The following is a 25123-nucleotide window of genomic DNA, read 5'->3' as shown; positions in this document are numbered from 1 at the left end:
AGTACAATGAGTAAAGAATCACTGTGTTTAAAACCTTTAAACATGGAGATGTTTAAACGTTTAAACACGCAAGTACAGCACAGACACTGATTCGTCGGTGGGGATTGCAAATTGTAATCGTATAAAAAGCTTAAAAGGCAAACATGTTCAGTTTGTTAAGAAGCCTGGGAGAGCGAGAGAGAGAGAGACAGAGACAGAGAGAGAGAGATAGAAAGAGCAGATGAAAATGGAGAGGATGAAAAGTACATACCATCTGGGGCTTCACTCAGTGCTTTACCAGACATCTCCCTTTCTCCAACCAGCCACACATAACCAGAGCCTGTCATATTGAGCTGGCGCGCTGCTTTGTAAATGGCTGCAGCTTCGTCTTCACTGTGATTGGACAAAGATTGGTAGTAATAGACTGTATTAATTGGACTAAACACCTCCAAATTTAATGTTATGAGCGGGTCCAAATGGAATCTGTGAGTGCAGAAATCAGAGAATCAGCTATACTACACATTTCTTAGCTTATTCTGTGTTAAATATATTTGTAGAATGTACAAAAACATTTTGCCATGTTAAATCATTACGCAGAATGCCTCAGATTTCCCCCAAGTCTGTCTGTACATTCTGTGTGGGCCTGATTATGAGTGACTCATGAAGGGCAGAGAAACTGTCTGACATTTTGAGGTAATCTCTTGTTAACAAATTAGATGTTGGCTCATTTAATCAGAAAACACCTTATGAAGTGTTTGTACTGAGGCTGGACATTTTAGCTTTATTTGCAATCATTTTTTTTATATTTTAATGCATCAACTCACTGAAATGGTTCAAATATATGCAGTGCACTGAGAATGTCCTTTAAATTCTGATTCAATTCGTTAATCTAAACTGAACTTTGAACCGAACATGATTTTGGATTCTGAATGTAAGGAAGTATATTAAAAAAAAAAGAAAATCAATTGTAATTTGTTTTTTAAAACTGCAATTTACTAGAAAAGTTACATTTGCCAAAACAAGAGTTTATATTATATCATAAAATATTATATTATCATTTATTTAACAAATTAACTTTTGTGGACCAGGGGCTGTATAACAGAAACTTCCTATATTTATTTTTGACTTGATGTGAAAAAGTTTGATTTCCTAAGTGAAATTACTATGTTACTAAACAGATAGGACAGGATTCTAAGTTAGGATGTTTCTGTAACACAGCCCCAGGATAGAACACTTTATTTCCCAGAATGCACTACCTGAATTTCTTTGGCTTGCAAATTAGTAAATCAGTCCAATCATAGTCCTATCATTCCAATCAATTTTAATTCAAAACCGGTGTCAAATTCCTGTGAGATGAGACCAATTCAATTTAAAATTCCACCTGAACTAAACAGTAGCACAAATATCTTTTCAGAATTCTCCAACCCAAGCGTCGCCATTTTTGCCTGCACTAAGTCAGTCTCTTGGCTGGCCGAATGTATTATTCAGTAACAATAGTGATTAGTGGTGATGGGTTAAACAGTGGAGATGAACTCACCTTGCAGACAGGATGATAACTCGGGCCTCTAGCTCTTTGGCTTCCTGGAGCAGAGCCGTCAGATTTGTGTCTTGGCTGAACAGGAGCACTTTCTCTGCCTGGGATTAGGACACAACATTAGTCAAGTAGTTGACTCATCCCCACCATGAACCATGCTCTTTGAGCGCTTGCGTTTTTTTGTTTGGTTTTTTTTTTCTTTTTTTTTTTTTTTTTTTTTGGAGGGGGGGAGGGGGTTTGAAAAAAAAAAAATTAAAAAAAGTAAAAAAAAGTTTCTGAGATAATCTGCTTAAATGAAGAAAACTTAAGTAAGCCTGGAGCAGGTAAAAAAGTTCTGCATTTTCACATGCAAACTCAAGGGAATCAAGATTCCAAGGAAAAACGTGCATGTTAGAGGAAGAGGGAGAAGAAGATTGATGCAACCGGAAAGCAAAAAACAGGTGAAGGAAGGTGGTGGTGGTGGTGGCTTCTTTCCCAACCAAAAACAAAAAAACAACAAAAAGGAAGAAATGCTGCAGAAAGGTGGGAGTAACATCTGGATAGTGCCTGTCCCACACGACCAGATCTCCACGCACTGTGTCAAAAGAATAGACTTGCAATCTTGCTGGCTTCAATACATGCATTCCTTTACACAAAAATAAAAAAGTGAGAGGTGGGGGAGCGAGTTTTTGTATACGCTTTAACAGAAAAAATAACCCATTCTCGATTGAAATCATAAAAAGAATCCAAACAAATAAATAGACGTGCTGGCAGGATAAGGATCTCTGGAATCGGTTTGTTGATTGTTTGACTGCTTTCTAGTGGCTACTTTCAGATAACTTTTGGGCGGCGTGCATTGACCATGCAAATATACCTTGGGTCCTCGCTTGTTGTCAAAGGACAGTTGGTCGAGGTTTTCATAGTTCCTGTTTTTACTCTGATGAATAATGTGCACAGAGAAAATATGCAGACACAGAATATTATAAACAGTTATAAATGGTGCGCAGTAAAGCATTCCAACAAATCTCCACTTTTCTGCTTCAAATTGGGAAACTCTAATCCTGGGGCTTGCAAAAACATCAACAAAGACTACATGGAGCAGACAACCTTATCTATCCTTGCATATGGCCAGAACCGGCACGCGATTATATCCATGACTTCTCCTCCTTTAATTCTTTTCATAATATTTCATTTTAATTTAACCTTTTCACTTGCATTTAATTAAAACACTTGCCCTGAGTGCGCTCCTTGCTTTAGCACAATTAATAATAAGCGCCAATGTCTCTGTTTCGTTATAATGCATTGCTGTTTGTTAATTGTGCAGTACATTCAAGCGCAACCTAATTCCATCCATCAATTTAAATTTCTTTGTCAATCTACCGTAAAATAGAACATCAGCTACAGTCCATGAAGCACAGCAAGTTGCTGCCACAAGACATGTCTGTCCAGACATTTGGTCTGAAATAAATGTTGAAATTTTTCAGAGCCACAGAATATGGATTACCTATATTTTTCTGTTTGTCTGTCAAGCATCTGTTGCTTTTGGAATGCCCAAGTAAAATGAGTAAAACTCTGCTGTATTAAATGGACGGACATGGATTATTTGAGATTGTTTTTTATGCATTTAATACATATTTGTAGTTTTCAGATTTGACTGTATAAAAAAAAGCCTGTTTGCTCCCTAAACTCACAACGGACTGAGATCTATCATAATAGCTTTAATTTGCAGCTTCAATATACAGCCATCCAACCGTGAGGATAATGTGCAGGCAAAGTTTTACTGTAATAACTGACACAAGCGAAAGACTTTCATAAGCCCTTCTACTGATTTCCAAAACAGTCTGAGAATGTGCATATAAAAACAGCTGGCCTTGGGGCTGCCATTACTGAAAATGACATTGCAACGACATTGCGGGTGTCCTAAAAATACAGTGCCATGCTAATGGATTCAGATCCAAATGAAATGGCTCTTTTTACTGAATTACAAATCATTATTTTGCTCTAATTTAGACACTGCATAACCTTTCATTACAGGCATACGTATGTGTACAAATGCAAAAGTTGATGAGGTTTAATGCTCACATGGTATATAACTACCTTCAGCTTCAAATTTATTGCAAAATACTTTCTTACATAATGTGAAATATTGAACAGCACAAAGCTGCACACAGAGAACACTCAATAAATCAGTCACAGTCTGTTGCTGCGAAGAAATTCTCATAGAATCACAGGAAAGCAAAACAACCAAATCACCTTGCCGTTGATTTTTTGCACAGCCCCAGGCTAAGTCCCTCATTTTGCTCCTGTTGTGGATAGACAAATAGAAGAATCTGACTATGGTAAAAAGCAATGTGAGATGAGTAGAAAAGTACAAAGTTTTGCAGATAAACCACTTAAGACGCTGCTGATGCCTCTGGCATAAATAATGTTAGCCAATGGAAAGAAATGTGTTTACATAACAGAAAAAAGGAAACATTTAACATATATAGAGGACCTCTGAGATACTGATTACAGGAACACATGCTGACTTACACACACACACACACACGCGCAAGCGCGCGTGCTCATTTACACGCTGGGCCATGTGAGTCGACAGCCCACACATCTCACCTTCGTCTCCCTTTCCTCCAGCAGGGTTTCCAGTCTTTTCTGTGCCGCTCTGCCCTCGTGGTCATCACTCACAATCAGAATGATGTGATTCCACTGGAACTCACGCATCATGTCAAACCACACTTGGGCTTGGTGGGAATAGGGCGGCACCGTGCGCAGGAAGGAGAGGTGGATGCTCTAGATGGACGGTTGGGGGAAAGAACTAGTGAATCTCAAAGGCCCGAAGCAATTTCAGTTAATTAGAATTTAATCACTTTAACTGTAATTAATTTAGAGACGGATCCAAACATCACTTCTTAGCGTACCAAGATGCCATAAGGCAAAGAGTATAAGTGAACCTAAAAGAGTCAATCGATCATAACGCTATATGCAGTATTTATGAGAGTTTTTAATTAAAGGTCTAAAAAATGACCACACTAGAACTAAAAATTAGTAAACACTGGAGGAGGAATAGAAAACCATCCTGGAGATGGACCGTCAGGCAAAAATATATCTTCAGCGCTTTGCTATGTCCTGCAAAAAGGTTTTCACACTTCAAAACTCCAAGCAAACCATATTAAAAAAGGTGACTAAAGAAAAGAACAGATGACATCTGCAGTGAAACGCAAGTGGAATTTCTGTCTGAAATATACTGAGTCATAAACCATCTGCTAGTGATCTCCCACACTCACCTTATCAGAGTAGATGGACATGCGGGTGGTGAGGCCCACTACAGGGATACGGTAAAAACCAGCTGTGTAGGACACCGGAGTGGGAGTCAGATGATCGTTGGACTGGGGTGGGTGGCTCACCAAGATCGCATACACCTGAGGACATGAGGATCATATTGAGGAGAGAAATCTGACAAAGTTTTGTCCCATGTTTTGATTTTGTCCCTTCTAAACTACACTGTGAAAGGCCTCTAATCAATCAATTAATCAATACAAATACTGAATGAATGAATGAATGATACAATGTACAGCTATACAAACCTACCTGATGTACTTAAATCAGTAATAAAAAATTATTGATAACCATATTGCTTGCCTTCACATCCTATCGGTATTATCGTAAATACGGGTTTCCTAATCGGAAATTGGACGTGAACGGCCTCTCAAATCGTATTTACTACGATTATTACGAAATAATTTTGATACCCGAGTTTCCGAGTTGGGCGGGTCATAAACTTTAAACATGGTGGAGGGAACAACCATTGCTACTGTCAATGCTGTTCTCACAACAACTACATCCCTTTGTCTTGTCGCTAAAGTAGTGTATTTATAGGCTAGATATGAACGATCATGCGAAGCATATTGAATGTTTTATAAGCAGTGAAATAAACATGTATTTGACCGAAATTCCAGAATTGTCAGCGAACTGCATGTATAGCGCGGTGAATTTTATATGATTGTCAACCAATGGGATGCTACATTTTATTCTTTCCGACATTAAAGCACTTGAATACGACAAGCTCGTAATCACGACTTCATAAGTGGGAAATAGGAAATTTCCGATAGCACGTGAAGGCAGCATAACTCTTTTAATTAGAAGACTAATGCTGCATTCACGTGCTATCGGAATTATCTTAAATACGAGCTTCCCAGTCGGAAATTGGACATGAACTGCCTTGCCTGGCCAGTTTCCGACTAGAAAACTCGTATTTACAACCCAGACAGCAACATAGTGTTGGCCCAGATCCGGCCCACAGCTGGCCCCCGTGAAATCCACGCGGGCCGGATCTGGGCCAACACTGCTTGCTGTCTGGGGATAATTCCGATAGCACATGAATGCAGTAAACTAGAAGACCATATTATTCAAATGGGAATTGTTGCCAAACAAATACCACTAAGCCAACAAATATGACAAAAAAAAATAACACCATGAACATTCACAAAATAACATGAAATATAGGTTTACTCACTATATTAAATGACTAATTAGATTCTAATTGGTCATTTGTGGCGTTTGGACTTTTAGATAGCCTATTTCATAGACTGCTTTGCAAATTCAGTGTTACTGCAAAGCTTGCTAAGCAGGGCATCTGTCGAAGTTCGCTTGACTTGATTTAAATACGTTCGGAAAACAGTCATCGAGCACAGATGAAACTCCAGTTGTGATGAAATGTTGGTAAATTTCCTTCTTTGCTTTTTGTGAAGCGATGTAAGCATGTTCTTCCTTATACAGTGTGCAGGGCCTGAGCTAAAAATATATGCTTCTGCAAATTGTAATCTCATTTAATATGTGAAGTTAATGTAAAGTGGAGTTTAGTCCACTTCGCAGGGCACCATTGTGTTCATGGACGCAGTCGCTCATCCGGGTAACTGAAGAAAAAAAAAAAAAGAAAAAAAAACCACTAGCAAGAAGCTAGGATCACTCGCTCTCTCGTTTCATAGTGGCGCGGAAAGGACCTCAGAGAAAATCAGCGAAATGTTCTTAGCGGAAGCTTTAAGACTATATACAGGAAAAATTACGAAATTCAAATCAAAATTTCTTGCGACGTATATATTTATTTGATGTGTCGCCGTATTATAGGCGGGATAAGGTACAATCAGCTGGTTTGATTGACAGGCGATCTGACCAATCATAACGCTGAATCCGCCATCTTGCCCGACAAACAAATCAGACAGGAGAGATTAATTTTAGTGGATATAAACTTGAAAAATATTGTGTATTGACTTTCCGCGGTTGAAATGAAATACGTTCTGATGTTCATTCCATGCTTTAGGTAAATATCAAAAGACAATCGATTCACATGCTTGGGCAACTGTGTGACACATTAAAGAGCCACAAAACGGTATTTATTGTTTGAATTGTCTGACTAGATTATCACTAATATGTTGGTAACTGATAGCAAAAAATATAAGAAACAAATATTTAAATAAATGTTACAGTAGTTTTACAATATGTCCTGTCCTGTTAAATGTATATAAATTGTTTTGCCTTAAAAGTTAAGGAACCTTGCAGTTAATGTCAGGGTTTTTAATGTATTTGTAGTGTTTTTCCAATAAAATGACCAACATTTTCCCAATGTTGAGGGTTATACACAACACATAGCTGTTTTAGTTTGTAACCTATATTCTGGCGCATTTCTACAACGTTAAGCAATTCTTTAACCTTGCTGGAGGAGCTGACAGGAACAGTTTGGTGTTGGTTGTCGTGAACAGCACGCGCTTGGGTCTGTGCGTGTGTATGTTAGACGGGTGTGACTTGGATGGTAATCCGTGTTACAGCGTTGAAGTCCATAATCTCTGCCTCCACCGCCGTGTAATAATTTGCTAGAGCTTTCCTCGCAGAACAAAGCAGCTGTTATCTACGAGACTGGCGCCATGTTGGCCTCGTTTTACGTTTTTCATTAAAATAAAGGCGGTGGGCCAACTGATGCCATGGCGCCTCGTGGAGTTGTCAGTGATGTTACCTTAAACGTTTTACTTAGCTATTCTTGAATTTGTATTTATATGTCTCCACATGAATCACAGGTTGTCACATATCCTATGTACTTTGCATTATTTCAGGCTTCAGTGCATGTAACCTCTAAGCACAGCCTTACAGCCTTCCTATCACAGCAATGCTCACTCATCGGTAAGGTCAAAATGGACCCCGGATCCTGTTGAATGTTTTCTTTTGTGCAATGTGCTCTAAAGTCTAGACTCGCAGCAGCGTTTGCCTTTGCAGAATACAAAGTAACTAAATTTGGCTGAAAATACCTTTTCTTGAAAGAATGCACGTTTATGATTCTGAGATTTTGTATTTCTTAGCGTTTACCAGAAACACTTCGTACAAACAAAACAAATATAGTCTATAAAAAGATTTTGTTTTTTCATTTTTAAATAAAAATGTCAAAATGAATTAATTAAAATGACAGCTTGATTTAAGTATATCTGACAAAAGATATTTAAAATAGGCTACTGATACTAAAAAAAAATGATATATAAAATTTAAATTAACAAGAGAGTCATCTGAAACGGTAACCTGATATGATAGATAGATAGATAGATAGATAGATAGATAGATAGATAGATTTCTCTTTGCAAGAACCAATTAAAATACTATAAAAAATTCAGAGACTTGGTTACTTTGCATTTCAAAATAAGTCAATAGAAATTGAGTTTTTTAAAATATTAACAATATAATAAAATATAATATAGTCATTACGATAGATAGAAAGAAATAAGGATAAATGTTTCTATAAAGAAACATTTAAAAAAAAAAAATCAGACGTTGAAAGCATTGTGTGACATTGCACTTCAAAATATCTTTATATAGGCTATTTATTAAAGATTTTATTATAACGTTTTTGTTTTTTCAAAATGAGTATTCTGAGTATTCGTATGAGTTGAAGAGACTGGTTTGCGAGCGTTACCTGGTTAGAGATGAGATCCTCACACACGGAGAGTGCCATCTGGATGGCGTTTGACTTATGGGTGACTGAAATAGCGTTCATCTTGAACTTATCTTTGCCGTATATATTGTTGGCTTGGGTGACAGCGTCTTTGAACACTTGTTCATATCTCTTCTGGCTCAGGACAGCCCCGATATTCACAGTCTTGGGTTCGCATCCTCCTCTCGCACAGGAGCACGAGATGAGGAAGGCGAACAGAACCAGTCGCATTTTGCCCTGGATGGCAGAGGAGTCAAGCTGGGTGCCCCGTGGAGGATGCGTGTCGATGACCGTTGATTAGACTGATCCGCTCTCACTGCGTCCTCTCCAGCAGCACTGGAATGCGATCGCCTCAGTCTACTCCACAGAGGAATAGGCTTCACTCATTGAGTCCGCTCATGAAACCCGTTCATATTCAAGAACCATGTTAACACGCCTTTGTGGTGAATGATGCTCGCTCCTGTTGATAGTCGCCTCACATATGCACTCTCTCTCTCGGGAGAAGGTGGAAAAATCAGTTTTGCAGTAATGTTGTAGTCATCTGCGCTCACTTGTCCCGCTCTTGGCGTGATTGAATCGTAGTCAAGGTTTTTGTCAAGGGTGACCTGATGCTCTGTGAGAGACGCTGTCCTTGGTGCTGAGAACTGTGCTCGCACACTGATGCGCGCGCACTCGCAGATTACGCCTGATATCGTGGAGCTGTCACGGTCGAATTGACTTCAAAACATTTGCGTTAATACGTGGAACATCTCAGGTCATCACAGTACCGTGTGATTGAACTAATTGGACGGATTTTCTAACATTAATGTGTAAGTCACACGAAACCAGTAAGATTTACATAGGCTATTAGTTTTGTGTAAATTGTTGTGCAATTGGCATATAATAAAAAAAAAAAAACAGAGACTGGAAGATGATCGTTTCTTCATATCATGTATTTTTGTTCATCACTTTCAGAATTTTCTCAAAAAAAGGAGGCAACCAGTAGGCTATTTTAAATACACAGACAAACTGGTTCACTATGGAATCGTATCATTTATGCTTTCGCATTAATCTTTTGGTGACATTTAAATGTGTATATCGTTCGTTTCCTTTAATATGACACATTACAAGTTAATGTAGCTCTGCTTGCGTCTTTGGAAAAATCCGTTTATGGCAAACTGATAAATCTGTGTCATTCCTATACATTCATTATGATCATCGTTTACTCGCCGAACTGTCGATAGACTTGTTTTCCCTTCATTTAAAACAGAGAGAGATGCTTTCTCTCATAAAAAATAATCAATGGGAGCTTGTCTCCATCTATCACCCGTAGATAGCTCCAGAACAGGCGCGTTCAAGTGCAATGGAGAAATTCAACGAGACCCCCGTTACCAAGGAAACAAGCATCTCCGGCTTGAGGTGCAAGTGTTGTTTTTCCAGACACAGTAACTTACAATTATGAAAACTGCGTTTTATAAGAGCAATCGAACATATGAAGGCTTCTTCTTCTCCTAAAAAAAAGTCTGTAAGAAAAATTAAATCAAGCACAGACATAATATATGTATTTTTGTGTGATGAAAAAGAAATGCCTCATTTTGATGTTGCATTTAGATTACATCATTACTGGTGCCTGGGAGGACATCACTCATTATCAGGGATAGGAAAACTGCAACTTTAGTCAGACATGGATGGAATTTTGATTATAAAGGTCTTTTTTGGGTACAGCAAGTACCAGCCTTGTACCTGTAGGTTATTATTTATCAAGTTTGCTGCTGGCAAGTGCTTTGATGTTGTCTCAAACCCAACCACTGCCTGAGATATGACTCATTGCAAAATATGATTTTTCAAAGTGCTGTCGTAAATAAAACAAAGATTATTGGAGCATGTTTTATGAGCAAATACTATTTTAGTTTTTCTACTTCAAAATTTCACATTTAATTCAATGTTACTTGCTGCTTTTTTGTAATTAATTGTGAAATCTAATAGCAATTCCTGAGTGAAAATTGTTCAAAATTGTAAATCCTATATGCCGTTTTTTTTAAAAGTGTAAACAGTGACTAAATTAGTTCACAATCACAATGAGTCATTGATTGTATGCTCCAAAAGTATAAATGCCAGCTTCATCACATGCACATATAGTATGCATACTGCGCTTTGCACACCCACAAACACATGCAGAGGGGGATTAAAACATGACATCACTTGAGTGCAGGTGCAAACAACAGCAGGGCAGGAAACACACCGATCAAATAATCATCACCCTCTTTTCAGGACAAGCCTACTCTTTTTTTTTTTTTTTTTAATGATCTGTTACCTTAGACTAGTTTCACCGCACAATGAAGTAATGTGATCCGTGGACTCATTAAAATGACGGGAATCATTAGACAGTGATACACAGAGCACTGAAATGTGGATCTCTGCGAGACAAGGGAATGTGGATGAGAGGAGATGGCAGCTGAACTGCTACTGAGATGCTTCAGGCTCTCAATAAATGATACCAGCAGAGTTAGTCTCAAACTGGCTCTCAGCTCCCAAAGTGTCAGTTTGGATCATGCAGTGGTGAGACACTGTATAATACATGCTGCACTGCTTGTTAGCGTGATTTCACTTGGGTGGAACCCTGATATCTATCTTCTACACAAAATTGAATGCAAACCGTACCATGCATATATGCACATGAATTGGAAATATAAGTCACTGTGCAGCCTTGCTACACTATTTGATATTTGAGCATATTTCGATTTTTAAACTGCAGTTTCCTTTTGGGTTGAAGTGAGACTCCTGGAAATTTAATATGTTTCTAAAACCAGTAATGTTTCAGCCATATCTCATTGGCTGTATGCTTTATCAACTTTTTGGGAACATGGTTCTTTGCATACAATAAAATCTTTCAACCACACGCAAAAAAGACCTATCCAAAATGTCTGTTTAATTATTCTCAACCGTGCCTAATGAAGAGGCTTTTGCACATAATTATCCAGTACAACAAAAACAGACACAGCTTTGTAATGGTGCTATTAGTGCAGAGGGAATAGGATTCAGCTGAATGTTTTTATCTCTTCTGACATACACACATTTTGATAAATCTAAAGGAGGTTGCTTGGAATTAAATCATGAAGTGTAAGCGCCGTGCAGGGCGGGAAACACATCGCATCTGCATGCAACATTTAAAACCTTGTGTTTTTCTCTTCCACTCAGAATTTAGCAGAGCTTCAGGGCAGAGGCATTTACAACACAATGGGTAATGGTTTGGGTTCAGCTATGTTTTAATTCGGAGAAAGCTTGCAGGAAAATTGCAGAAGCAAGATTTTTAAGAAGCTGGAATAAAGAAAATTTGTTCTCCTAATCAATATTATTTACTACATTGATACGGTATTTTCACCTACACACTAATGTTGATGCAATAAAATCTGGTGTTGTGTACTGGAAGAGTAACAGGAATGCAAAGCTGTGTGGAAGGAAAATAGCTCCACCTAATGGTGTAATAATAGACGTTCAGGTCTTTCTTGAGAATGCAAGGCAACCATCCGAGAAATTTGTAATGCTATCTGAAGTCTCAGGAGTGCATATTTAGCTCATGGTTGAGTTTTCAGCCTTATGAAAGTAATATAATATTTTATCTATACATTTTTTAAAATTGTTTTCTATTTTCTTTTTTAACAGTTAGAGTTAAAGGATTTTTCTCTTTATAAAACATTGTTTAATAAATAGAATGTATGATATGCACATTACACAAAATCACAAAAAATATTTAGAAATATTACAAAAATAATGGTTTTATATTTGAATTTATTTTAATATGTAATTTATTCCAGTGATGGCAAAGCAGTCTTCCATTACTCCAGTCTTCAGTGTGTCATGATCCTTCAGAAATCATTCATGCTGATTTGGTGCTCAAGAAACATTTCTTATTATCAGTGCTGAAAACAGTTTTGCTACTTAATATCTCTGTGGAAACGGTGAAACATATTGTCAGGATTCTTTGATAAATAGAGGGGCTTGCCAGACCACTACTGCATTGTGCCAAGGGAGAGGTGAGAGTATATGATGAATAAGTGGGATCAAAACCGAATTAAATTTAGCTCATTGTAGATATAACTGCTGGCTTCACGGCACTTATACCTTGTCAGTATATTAAGCATATCAGCATGAAGCTGGGGTGTTGTCTGGGTTTGCACCTGTTTTTTTTTTCTGATTGGTCCTTTGCTCAGGATCAGGTCCCCAGTGCTCATTGTTGCTGTAAAGGTCTTATCTGATTGCTGTCCTTTCTGGACATTTTTGCTAATAGCTCTCTAATATTCTCTCTTGAACAACTGATAAATCAGATATGCATTGGCAATCTCACAACATTAATTAATGCCTCTTAACAGGCTATAATTAAACCACACATTACTAAAGGAGGAGCTCAGTGAAATACAGGCTGCTTTGTTTGTAGCCTACATAATGAAAGAGAAATTGAAAAAAATAAATTATAATAATTATAGTAATTCTATAGATGTGTTCCTTTCTCTGTTATATCCTTAGTTGGTCACATCAGGTACTTTCGTTAATTTGGCACATGAATATTTTGTACTGTATTTATGATTATTATCTAATTATGTTAATATTTAACTAACACTATTTAGGCTACCAGTAACAATAAACTATTATTATTATGGTATTATTTTATGGTGATGATGATTTTATTACCAGAGTGTACATTTTTGCCACGTGCACCGTCAATGTATGTTGAAATACGTTTTAGAATTATATTTGTTAGTTATAGGCCAATCAATGTTTAAAACTCAAGTCTGTGCGCTACTTGCAAATAAACGTTTGTCCTTTAAAACTCTGCGCATGCGCTGTAAGCTTCTGTCACGCTGAAGCCGCTACATGCTTAGCTAGCTCTCATTGCACAGCAGCACTTCACACCTTTCTGTCACTCATGCCGTGATCTTGTGACAGCGAGACAGAAGAGTCGGTCAGTATCCTTTCTATAATTAAACATCAGCCCATAAACCCTCAGCTTTGGATTGCACTTTCGCTTGGTTCGTTACGTATATTAAGTTTTTCATTTGCGCAAACAGCTCAGCAGTGTAAAAGGTCGTGAGGTGTTCAAGATGGCGACTGTTTGAAGTTCGCACTCTCTGTACGGTAATAAATTGTTTTTGAGGCGCCTGGTGCATGTTTAATGTGCTATATTTGTCGTAGAGAAAGTCGGGTTTTAGTAAAAACAGATGGCAAAAGGTGTCATAGACGCGAGGCAGAGTTAAAGCTCTCTTATCAGCAGTGATGAATGCGCTGCTGTCACGGAACACATGCCTATTACAAGAACTGTTTTGCTTTATTGATTGAGTTTAACACTTACAATGAAACTGAGGAAAACAATTAAAGGTCTTTAGATTAATATTTGGTTTAAGTATTCGTGAAGTCAAGAATCCAACTGCTTTTAATTTGCCTTCAGTCTTTAAACGCGTGCAGTTCAACTTTCTTTGCTATACAGTCTGAATCCAGCATGACTGTCAACATTTGATTTTCATAATGACTGCGTTTCAACACCTAGTGAGCTGACTACCTAGACAGCATTTTTTGGGTATCATAGACGAGTGAATTGCTGAGATTACACCCTTGCGAGCTGCAACATATTACTGGTTTGGTATGGAGTAATGGTATCAGATGGTTATCTTATACCATGGTGCTGAGTGAATACCATGTTCATGTATCATGGTATTTATGTATACCATACTGACACACTGACCCCCATAAATATGTGTGTATGTATGCATGTCCAATTATACAATCAACTAATTGTACGATCATGGTAAATGTGCTAAAAAAAAAAGGACTTGGCAACGTTATAGCACAGTAAATGTCAGAAAACATGGTATTGGCATGGCTCATTTCCATAAAAACCTGGTATTGCCGTAACCCATGTCCAAATCCGTGGTGCATGTCAAAAAACAATTGCTGTAGTATGGGTCGAAAAAATTAAATTGCTGTGGCTCTTGTCCTAAAACACAGTATATCCATAGTACATATGTAGAACTGGTACACTTCAGTACTTTTTGTTAATGCAGTATTTTAGTTGTAGTTCTAAGCTCTCAGTTGCACACTCAAAGCACACCTGTCCAAAACACTGTCTATGTTGGCACATTGCTAGATTTAAAGACACAGCCAGTTTTTTTTTTTATTAGCACGTTGACATCACTCGCATTATTGTTCGTTCTCTTTTTTTCTGATTGTGTGTTGTAATTTTTTTGTCACTAGTTCATGCATACACACCCCATGCTGACACCACAGGGCATCGGTTTATGCTGTGACAAAGGCATCAGTCCTGCCCACTGTCCTGCACAGCTATGGCCAAAGACCAGCCAAATGTGTTTGACCTCATCCCTCTTCTGGGGTCCACTGACCTACATGAGCTGGAGCAGGTCAAAAACCTGCTGCAGGAAACACTCAGCGCAGGTTAGTCAGCTCTTGTGTTCTCACAACTTCTCAAGTGCACGAGTCAAGTTGAGAAAATTGTACCATAACGTGTGTCCAACTGGTGTTTGAACTTTCACTACTTAATATGCTTGTTAATGTAAATGGATACATGTAGGAATTTTTTATTTTTTTAAATTTTTTGACAGATAAAGGGACCATGTTGCTGAACGGCCTTGTTGACTATTTCCTGGAGACAAGCTCATCTCAAGCTGTGGACATCCTGTCTTCTGTCAGGGAGCCCCATGATAAGGTGAAGGGAAGACTCATCTTCAGTAGTCTTCAGTATACTGTACACTTTGGTGAATTAATGATTCATCATGGGTTTCAGAACATCACTGATTAATGAATAACAGCCTCATCTAGATATATTTCTTTGTAGTATCTTTTAGATAAGATGAATGAATGCATGGGCAAGCAGAGCTGCCGCGTCTCCACCATCACCCTCCTCGGCCATATTGTTCGCAAGCAGCCACCATGGATCCACAAGATTGCTCGCTTCCCTCTGCTTGCCTCGCTGCTCAAATGCCTCAAGGTACCAAAAATTCGAAGCCAGTCAAGTGCGATAGGATTACAAATGGGACCTTGAACTTGGATAATGACTTGCATGGGGGTTGTTCTGACATGAGAAAACTGAGAAATTGAATTCTACAGTGGAAATGGTTTTAATGGGATATTTCATCCAAAAATGAAGATTGTTTTCACCCTCTTGTTGTCCCTAAATTGTCTTCTATACATACATATGTGTGCACATATATGTACATCTATTTAAACTACTGTTCAAAAATGTTGGTTCAGTCTTTACATATTTAAATGGATTTAAGTCTCTTATGATCAAATATATTTTAAAACGGGAATATTAGGGAATATTATTACAATTTAAAACAACTGTTTTCTATTGGGTCATTCCCAGGCTCTAATTTTTGATTTTGTCAGTAGTTTTTTTTCTGAAGAAGGATATACATGTATTAGCTAATTTGGCTCTGAATCTCAGGTAAAAATGGTCATTTTGACCCCCCTCTACAAAATAGTGGATTACTCGGTAAATATACATCCGTGACATTTAAATATTTTGGCTTTCATTGCTATACATGTTTATCTTTCTTCAGAAAAAAAATATAAACAAAATCAAAAATTGTATCCAGGGACCTTTGGTTAAATTGACACGGAATGACCCTATTGGAATATTTATTCCACTTAATACATTTAATCCATCCTTGCTGAAGAAAAGTATTGTTTTGTTGTTGTTTTTTTACGTCTCACCGAACCTTAACATTTGAATGGTAGTAATAGTAATTCAATTAGATTTTTATTTTTTAACTTTTACTTCCAGGCTGACTCTGATGTTGTAGTTCTCATAACTGGTGTGCTGGTGTTGATCGCTCTACTTCCCATGATTCCTCAAACCAGTAAACAGCTTCTTTGCGAGTACTTTGATATCTTTGGAAGGCTTGCTGCCTGGAACCGACGTCACCCAGGTACCCAGGCAGAAACACTGCAAAAAATCTTTCTTTTGTAAATGAAATGGTGTTTATTAAGCTTCAGTTCTTGGAAGTGCTATGTTTCTAGATAGTTTAAACATAACTTGGTCTAAAAGTACTCATTCTATGAATGTGTCCTGTAGGTCATCCTCACGGAGTGTTTGCAGTCCATCTACATGCCAGCATATACTCGCTTTTTCATCGTTTATATGGCATGTATCCCTGTAATTTCATTTCTTACTTGCGTGCCCACTACAGTATGAAAGAAAATGTTGACACATTTGAGGAAGTGGTGAAGGTAAGGTTTTATCTTTCGTTCCACACAATTTTAAGAATGGTCACTTCATATAAGTGGCAAAACTATTATTACTATTCCAACACCTGGCCTAAAATTTCCTCCTCCTCTTATAACAGCCCATGTTAGAGTATGTACGGATACATCCTGAGCTCATCACCGGAACCAAAGACTATGAGGTTGATCCAATTAGGTACGTAAAATGAAATATGATTTCTGATATCATAACATGATCCAGTGAACATGATTTTTCATGCTTTACTGTTTTTAACTGTGTGTAGATGGAAGAGATTTGAGCCTCATGATATTGTGATTGAATGTGCCAAAATTTCGCTGGATTCTAAGGAGGCATCATCTGAAGAAGGAAACTCCTCTCTGTCGGATCACATACCACGACGCTCTGTAGACCATAGCCGATCATGGTCAGAGCTCAGCATCCATGGTAAAATGATTTATTTATGGTTTATATTTACTAAATATTAATTCAGTGATGTCCTGTGTAATTATTGTCTGTAAATCCAGCCACAAAAGTTTTATTTTGAAAATTTTAACTAAGGCATTTGCATACACAGGTCTTCATCACAAATTATTTATTAAAAAAAAACAATCATAAGTTGCACCCTATAAAACAAGATAATGCCATCTACTAATTAAGAAGCAGTTATCAAAACACAAATACATATATACAACACACAAATACGTACAAAACCACTATAGTAGAAACTTACCAAATACCAACTCATGTCTAAAGGAGACCAATTTATGAAATCTACATATAATAAAGAAAGACTTTGACTTTTTTTTGTGTGTATTAATAATAATTATTATTTTTTAAATTATCTTATGAGATTACTGATTGTGAATCTTAACTACTTTTTCTGCTAACAGAAATCACATCTTTCACACCAACGGCTGCTGTTCGTCAGTCTCTTTCTCTGTCACTATCTTATCTTACTGTAACCCAAGACTCCGGTTCCAGCGCACAGACCCCCGACCATCAGGTAAGAAACCTCCAAAGACGTAGGTGAAATGACCAACATTTTTTGAGTAATTTCATTTCCTGATAGTGTTTGTACTGTAACAAGTTAAGTTCTCCAGCCCACTGAAGACAAGTAAACCATCAGTAATAAAATGAGGAAAGATTGTAAATACAAGCAATATGACAATCAAACAAAATGGCAAAAGATTTGTCATGTCTACTGGTTAATAGCCTAACCCAAGTATGTAGTTATCTATATTGTTCCGAAAGTCAGAACAAGCGTCTAAATGTAAATTAGCACGTCCGTGTCCCTAACTGAATGACTTTATGATTGGTCCATCAATAGAGTGATGGGATGAACTCCTCAGGGATGGAGGAGGAGATATGGAGCCCTTCCTCAGTGTGTGGGCTGACCACCCCTCCCAGCTCTCGAGGAATGTCCCCCACCACAGTTTCTGATGTCTCACATAGTGCCTCCCACCTCTCAGGACAGATCCCCAGCACTTCAGGTCAGCCAAATGCATTCTAGTCTAGAAAGCAAAAAGGTTCTGCTTGTTTGTTTGATCTCTTGCATGGCTTCAGGGGTTATTTTTGTTACAGGGGATGGAAAATGGACCCTATCTCCATCCACGCCCTCAGGGTCATCTCCTCTCCCATCACTCTCAGAGGAAATAGGGCAGCCTGCCCAAAACACCAGCAGTACTCAGGCTAAGGTACATGGATGCATAAAGCATTTGCTTTATTATTTATTAAACACATTCTGAGAAATATTCTGTGAGTGTGTTTTCATAAAAATGCTTTTCTGTGTAAAACTAATCAGGTTATTCAGACGGGCAAAGAGCTTAGGAAAGTCACACCTAGGAGTATTAATAACAAAGGTGAGAATATCTGCTGAGATTTATAGTGTCTCATTCCATTTAGTAACTGACACACACAAATTAATATGCTTTACTTTTGCTACTTTTAGGAGGTGCAAGTGATGCCAAGATTCCGGTGTCATTGGCACAGCGCTCTGACATTGTCAAAAGGACAGATAGGGAGAGAGAGGATGGTGAGAGCAGTGACATCATGCAAAACAATGAGTCCCATACATTAAAAGTGTGTTTAATCATGGGTTCATTTTCAGTGAGCTTCTCCAATGTTTTCTTTCAAGATACCATCAATGAGGATATTTTGAGTCTGACTCTCGGGAGACTGGACTTTGGAACGAGGCCAGGCCTGGATTCAGGGTCCTTGGACACCCTTCTCTCATCTCACCCCCGCCATGAGCAGAATTTAGCATCCACACCCAACAGGGTTGAATTTTCTGCCAAAGGAGGAGAGCAGCAACCCTGGTCCTTCTGGCCCACTCTCACCCCCATCGAGTACGGAAAAAGTAACTATTCTCTGTCTGATCTAACGAAGGGGTCCATGCCTTATGAGCCACTGTTTGACCTCGCCCTGCCTAAAGTGGCATCTCTGTTTTTGGAGCGGAAGACCACAGAGGCCATCCGAAGGGCTGAAGAAGAAAGCCAGCACCGAGAGGAGCTAGAAGGGGAGGATCTTTCTGCCACATCCCCTCTGGAGGTGTTGGACCGTGTTATTCAGCAGGGCCAAGACACCCATGAGAAAATGCTGAAGAGGTACGCTTCTGTTCCTCTTATGGTGCTTTTCCACTGCGTGGTACGACTCGGCTTGGCACGGTTCAGAACGGCACGGCACGGTTCGATTTGCGTTTCCACTGCAGATAAGTACCACTTTAGAGTAGGCAGGATTATTCACGTGTCGTTATAGTTGCGCTGCCTCTACTGCTGTGACTCCTGAAAAACTTTTTAATTCCGCATCGCTTCATCACGCTCTCGCTGGATCCGCTCCTCGGCTATCAACAAGAGTCTGTACTTCCTCAACAGACAACGAAACGGCCATGTTTTGGTTGTTAAAAGAAAGGTGCACTCATTCAAAACAGTTGCGTTCGATCCTTCGCTGGCTGTGCTGATTTAAATCTAGCGGGTCTGTTGTATCTCGTGCCGCAAGTTCAATGACGAAGGCAGTGACGTTTTTCTCCCTGCCAATCAGTGATCAGCAGAGTTTTCACATCACGTTTTGGTAACGGTACGGTTCGCTTGGAACCTCGGTCGAGGTGGTACTAAAAAAAGTGCCAGGTACTGTACCCAGTGGAAAACCCCCCAAAAGTGAGCCGTACTGAACCATACTGTGCTGTATCATGCAGTGGAAAAGCGCCATTACTAATGACTACAGAAAGTGTTTTAGAGGAAATGTGACAGAAGAGTGTCCGTTTGCTTTCTTGCAGAACTCTGTCCTCTCAAAGCCAATCAGCAGACCCACACTCTGGAGGTAAACAGCATAGCAATAAAGGAAAAGGTATTTAGTAATTTTACTAATTCATAGGCTCTCCGTGCTCAAGATACCTGTCCTCCAGTCTTTCTCCTACACCTTTCCTGTGTCCGTTTCCATTTTCCTGTCACTTTCCTCTAAATACTTTCTTTCAGATTCTTTTACTGTTTTCTGTGTCATTCTTCATAAAATCAATCAAACAGCACTGTTGGTTATGATCAGCTGAATAGCCAGAATTTTATATAATATAATTTTTTTTGTTTGTTTTTACATTTAAACTACATTGCTATTCTTGTGTATTTGTATTGACTTCAGTGTATTTTCCAGGTCCTGTGTCAGCAGCGTCAGATGAGCTGGGGATGTTGCGCAGTCAGCTGCTGTTGCTGCATAACCAGCTGTTGTATGAGAGACACAAGAGAGAGCAACATGCACTTCGTAACCGCCGTCTGTTTGGACGTATCGTCAATGCTACTGCACTGGAAGAGCAAAACAACTCCATGGTAATTAACAAAACTAGAAGAATTACCCAGGCCTGTGCAAAATTCTGCATATAGTTGAAAGGCTTGTCAGTCATTATGTTCTACACATGCCCCATTCTTTGCATATTCATTTCATTAAATATTTTAGTTTGATTTAGTTTAGTTTCACTTTACCAGCCAATAAGCAATAGTACTTTTAGCTCCATTTATCATGTTTTAATAAATCCATTCAGAATTTTGTAAATATTCCTCTATAATCAGTGCAGAAAATGTGAGTGTTCAGGTCTTGGCGTGACTGGTGACGTTGCCCTGTTAAAACCCCTCAAAGTCTTGTCAGGCTTGAAACAAAAGCCCTCTTAAGTTGTTGTTTCTTGTAAGTGATTTTCCAGTGATGTGATTTTTATTTTTTTTGTGTGTGTGTGTGGCAGAAAACCCAACTCAAGCTTCAGGACGTTGAGATGAAGGCTGTGCAGGTAAGCCTGAAAGAGGAACAGAGGTGCTCCAGGCATATACAGAAAGACAGAGATGCTCTTGTGAACCAACTGCAGACTCAAATCCAGCAGCTACAGAAGGAGCGAAATGACTACTACTCAAAGATGCAGGAGTTAAAGGTGATCATAGGGCTGTAGGACAAGAAAAGTTACATAGTTAATCTTGTTCACAATACAGCACACAAAAATGGTCAGCATTTGCCATTTCATTACTGGAATATAGAAGAGCATGTGTGCACTGTGTTCAATATTAATGTTTTATGTGGCATCATTTACAGAGTGATTTGCAAGAAAATCAGAAGAAGGTCGGAGAAATGGAGGCAGAGCTCCAGAAAGCCAATAACAAAGTGTATAATATGGGACACGTGCTCAGCCAGATGTCCATCAAGGTAAGACTTGTTTATGACCAAGATATTCTACATAAAACACTATCACACTGCAATAATTTGAAAGCAAAATTGTAAAAGCAAAAAAGATGGGCCTTATTTATTGATTGCTTAATTTTGATTTGTGTTCCTGGTTTATCCAACCACAGCTGAACAATAGTGAAAACATGGAGCAGCAGATGGCTTTCCTGAACAAGCAGCTGCTGCTTTTGGGTGAAGCCAACAAGTTATGTGTGGAGAAAATCGACCGCTTGGGGCCTGAGGTTAGCAAGGTAAGCAATGATTATTAACTACTGATTCATCTTGACTTATGACTTGCATCATTGCATAAACCAGTGGATCTCTAGTTTGTGACCGTTCTATTTTTAACAGCACTCTATAAAATAGTGACTAATCCGATTCATTCTTATACCTGAACAATATGCTGATTGTTGACTCGATCTCTTGTGACTGTTAGGAGCTGAATATGCTGCAGGCATCTTCACTACGTGAGGTTGAGCGTTTGAGGCAGAGCTCTCTTCAGCAGAGTCAGAGACTTGAAGCCGCCCAACAGCGCATCACAGACCTGGAGACCCAACTCACCAAGAAAGAGCAAGTCATCCGAGAGCAAAAGAAACTGCTGGAAAATGTCAAAAGCCAGGCCATGTATGAGTTGACCTCCACTTTTACTGTCCTGTTAAAAGTTCAGATTCATTTTCTGATATTGGTTTGATTCGAAATCTTAATTCTTCTTAAACAGGGTATTATATTACATTACATTATATATTATATTATAGGGTTTTCAGAACTGATTTGCCAGCTGAACACCTTAGACTTAAAATATTTCCTTGATGTACCCCTTGATATTTTATGTTAATATTTAAATAATTTAATACATTTGTATGTTCGTGGTTCTCTGATCATCAAATGCAGGCAAACAAATAATTAAAATTTTTATTTTATTTTTAAATAATTAAAATAGGTAAATACTCATTTTAATTTTACATTTATGATTTAATTGTTATATTTAACAACTAGTGAACCTCCTGTTTTCCACTTGAACCCTGTTTTTTTAAAATGTATTTTTTAGGTATGAAATATTAGCTAATGATGCAAATGATAGATCTAATAAAGTGGTGCTGTATTGATCTATACAATATGGATAATCAGGTTCTGTTCATCTCTTCAACAGAATCTTGCTCTAAGATTTACTAATTCAATCCTTGTCTGCACTTGTTTTTTGTTTCCTGTAGGGAGCAGCGGCAGGCTTCAGAGAACAGGTATCTGGCCCAGAAGCACATCAATCAGGCATTACAATCTGAGCTACTCGAGCTCTATTGCCAGATAGAGCTCAAAAACCTGAACACTAAATCACCAGCAGAGCCCACTTCTGAGCCCAGCAGTCCTCCCGACCAGAGGTATGTTCAGTATTATAATGCACATGTTTCTCCTCCACAGACTGATTTACAAATACAAATGGCGTGTTCTGTAATATATTATAGACTTTACAGGGCAAAATATAAGATAGAAAGATGATGGGTTGTTGGAAGTGTAGCAGAATTCTATTTCTATTTGTGTTTCAGGCCAAGTAGCAACAGTACAGGCTCATCTGCTTCATCTCTATCAGCCGACCCCGTGAAAAAAGAGGAAGGCATGCACGTGTGTGTCAGTGGTGAAATATCTGCCGGGTCTCCTCAGACACCCAGAGCACTCATTAATGGCAGTCAGGAAGAAGATCTTTCCGCCCTTACCCGTTCATTTCCCGCCCTCCCCTGCGACTCCCCGCTGGCAGTTGGCTCTTACCCCAGTACCGGAAGCTTTTTGGGTAAGAGAGCCAGAGAGATGTTTCGAAATAAGAGCGAGAGCCACTACGACGGTGAGCCGGCCACCTTCACCAGCCTCTCTAAGGATCTTAAGGTTGAGGCAATCACAGACCCTACAGAGAGCGTGGAGCTTGAAGAGGCTACTGACCAGGCTGACCTGCAGCCCATGGACAGACCCCGGGCATATAATATTCAGCGGAGGAGGCAGCAGGATCTGAGAATCATGGACTACAACGAGACCCACCATGAGCATTGATTGTACACTGCTGACATGATTGCCCGCAGTTAGAAGAGGATAATTGTGGACCCAGTATTAGAATGCGCTGCTCTTTTTGTTAGAGTGGTTTGCAAAGTTTTAGTTCATTTTAAAAGCTCTTGTACTACAAAACGCCAAAAAAGAAAAAGGTTGTCACTTGGCATTTGCCATGTAGTCACCACATTGGCAAGAGAATATCTTGTCCTCACAAAAGCTTCACTTATCTTTTGTCTAATATGAATTCAGTGTAATTCAGTTTTTTTTTTTTTTTTAATCATCTCATTTAGTGAGCAACCGTGGTGATTATATTGCGTGGTGGTTGGATGTTATTCGGGCCTCACTGTACTTTTCAGCAAATGTATTGACTTAATCACTGTATTTGCTCTTGTAATAGTACCGTTCGGTTTGCAATGCACCTTAATTTGTCCACACGAAATACCCCCTTGAATCGCTGCGAGATGAGCATTGTTAATTTCCGCTGATATGACTCAGAAATTGCACATGTACTGAGTGTGATCATTGCAAATGCAGCACTGTAAATAGATCATGCCAACCAACCAATCAGTTCGATAAAAATGTGAAAAACAAAAAAAGAAGCTGTGTGAATTAGAATAAGAAATCACATTTCGTTGCTGAGGTGAGCCGTGTGTATATGCCGTAGCAGTGGGCTTCGCCTATAAAGAATAAGCAAGTCTTGTGTTGTGTTTCTAGTAATAGATTTTATTTTTATGCATTAAGTTCTCCGCTGGGATTGTAGTGCCCAGTCACCAGTGCAATACTTATTAGCTAACACTTCATGCCAGCTCGAAGGTATGAGTGGTGATGGGAAAAATAAAGATTTAGATTGCTGCTTTGCAGGACCGTCAGAGCCTTATAGAACACAGGCCAGGCTGCTGTAGGTGCATTTGTCCAGTTGAGACCTGTTGTGAAACGAGAATAACTTTTTGGTCTTAGATGTGTCTGATGGGTGAATGCTCATGTCAATATTGTACAAAATACGGCCACTGCAATACTTTCACACACTAAACTCTGAAAGGAAGCTGCTCACTATAAGCCAGAAGGCTTATGTCCCTCTATTATGTTCTTTCATTTCTGTCTTGCACAGGTCATACCCCCTCTACGAAGGAAAGGCTTCATATAATGGGCTGCAGCTGGCTGATGTAAAAGCACTTCTTTTTTTAATTCAGGCCTTCTTAAGATTGCTGAACCATAGGAGAGCAATATACTTATCTCTTTCTAAAAAAACTTGCCCCAAGGATTTGTTTTCAGAGCAGGATATAATTGGAATATGTGAAGTGCAAAGAAAATAAAATGCTGGCTTCGGCCTGCCAGCTGGGGAAATGGCTCAGAGTTTACAATGAGAATTGAAATCTATGGAAATCACTGCTGTTTTTCTTTCTGTTTAGACTGTTCTTATCACAGTTCACTACGAGTGTGGTCTTACAGCTTGTGCTGTGTTTCCCTGTCACTTAGACTTTACTTTGTTTTTATACCATAAGCCCTCTCAAACATTTTGTTGTTTCACAAAATGCCTTACTGAAAAAAGTAGGAAGTCTGTTCATCACCTTAAGTCGTTTGTTGAAAGTTATCTGAACTATGGTACAACCAGACGGTGACGGGTGTAACAGGTAACCAGAGACTATTTTGAATTTGAGAAAACAGATTTGTGTTGTCCTACTTGCTATGATCAAAAAAATAAAAATAAAATATATGTTTTGCA

The 25123-nt window shown here is 38.7% G+C and overlaps 2 protein-coding genes across 9 annotated transcripts in view; one reads left to right on the top strand and one right to left on the bottom strand.

Moving 5' to 3' along the window:
- The window catches only part of grin1b (glutamate receptor, ionotropic, N-methyl D-aspartate 1b), a 25377-nt gene extending 16209 nt beyond the window's left edge, over positions 1 to 9168 (bottom strand). For 2 of the 5 annotated variants that reach the window (XM_058774726.1, XM_058774727.1), the window contains exons 1-6: positions 8442 to 9168; positions 4774 to 4908; positions 4103 to 4279; positions 2367 to 2429; positions 1517 to 1614; positions 251 to 372 (exon numbers count right to left, since the gene is read on the bottom strand). In XM_058774726.1, the coding sequence (XP_058630709.1) occupies positions 251 to 372; positions 1517 to 1614; positions 2367 to 2429; positions 4103 to 4279; positions 4774 to 4908; positions 8442 to 8690 (844 nt within the window). In that variant the 5' untranslated portion in view covers positions 8691 to 9168. The remainder of the gene's footprint in view (positions 1 to 250; positions 373 to 1516; positions 1615 to 2366; positions 2430 to 4102; positions 4280 to 4773; positions 4909 to 8441) is intronic. The other 3 variants (XM_058774724.1, XM_058774728.1, XM_058774725.1) reach the window with 3 other exon arrangements.
- On the top strand, positions 6787 to 25123 carry tsc1a (TSC complex subunit 1a). 4 transcript variants are annotated; one of them, XM_058774723.1, is made up of 23 exons: positions 13259 to 13398; positions 14685 to 14882; positions 15050 to 15153; positions 15283 to 15435; positions 16234 to 16378; positions 16525 to 16679; positions 16796 to 16869; positions 16958 to 17118; positions 17565 to 17677; positions 18002 to 18164; positions 18256 to 18368; positions 18476 to 18533; positions 18623 to 18706; positions 18809 to 19030; positions 19106 to 19277; positions 19946 to 20016; positions 20317 to 20489; positions 20897 to 21079; positions 21238 to 21348; positions 21495 to 21617; positions 21803 to 21990; positions 22578 to 22742; positions 22908 to 25123. In XM_058774723.1, the coding sequence occupies exons 2-23, from the start codon at positions 14774 to 14776 to the stop codon at positions 23401 to 23403; spliced, it is 3336 nt and encodes a 1111-aa protein (XP_058630706.1). In that variant the 5' UTR covers positions 13259 to 13398; positions 14685 to 14773; the 3' UTR covers positions 23404 to 25123. The 4 variants fall into 4 exon arrangements, with proteins under 4 accessions (XP_058630704.1, XP_058630706.1, XP_058630705.1 ...); XM_058774721.1 differs by lacking the exon at positions 13259 to 13398 and adding an exon at positions 6787 to 6806 and having other exon boundaries at positions 18809 to 19277; XM_058774722.1 differs by having other exon boundaries at positions 18809 to 19277; positions 19946 to 19989.

The sequence above is a fragment of the Onychostoma macrolepis genome, chromosome 05, assembly GCF_012432095.1.
Source record: "Onychostoma macrolepis isolate SWU-2019 chromosome 05, ASM1243209v1, whole genome shotgun sequence".
Lineage (NCBI taxonomy): Eukaryota > Metazoa > Chordata > Actinopteri > Cypriniformes > Cyprinidae > Onychostoma > Onychostoma macrolepis.
This window is presented reverse-complemented; position numbering and strand designations above follow the sequence as displayed.

What these genes read in the sequence shown, in the direction of transcription:
- tsc1a (XM_058774721.1), top strand. Translation starts at nt 14,774, where the DNA reads ATGGCCAAAGACCAGCCAAATGTGTTTGACCTCATCCCTCTTCTGGGG. An exon ending in CATGAGAAAATGCTGAAGAG is followed by an intron (nt 19,278 to 19,945) that starts GTACGCTTCTGT and finishes GCTTTCTTGCAG; the next exon opens with AACTCTGTCCTCTCAAAGCC. An exon ending in TGGGGCCTGAGGTTAGCAAG is followed by an intron (nt 21,618 to 21,802) that starts GTAAGCAATGAT and finishes TGTGACTGTTAG; the next exon opens with GAGCTGAATATGCTGCAGGC.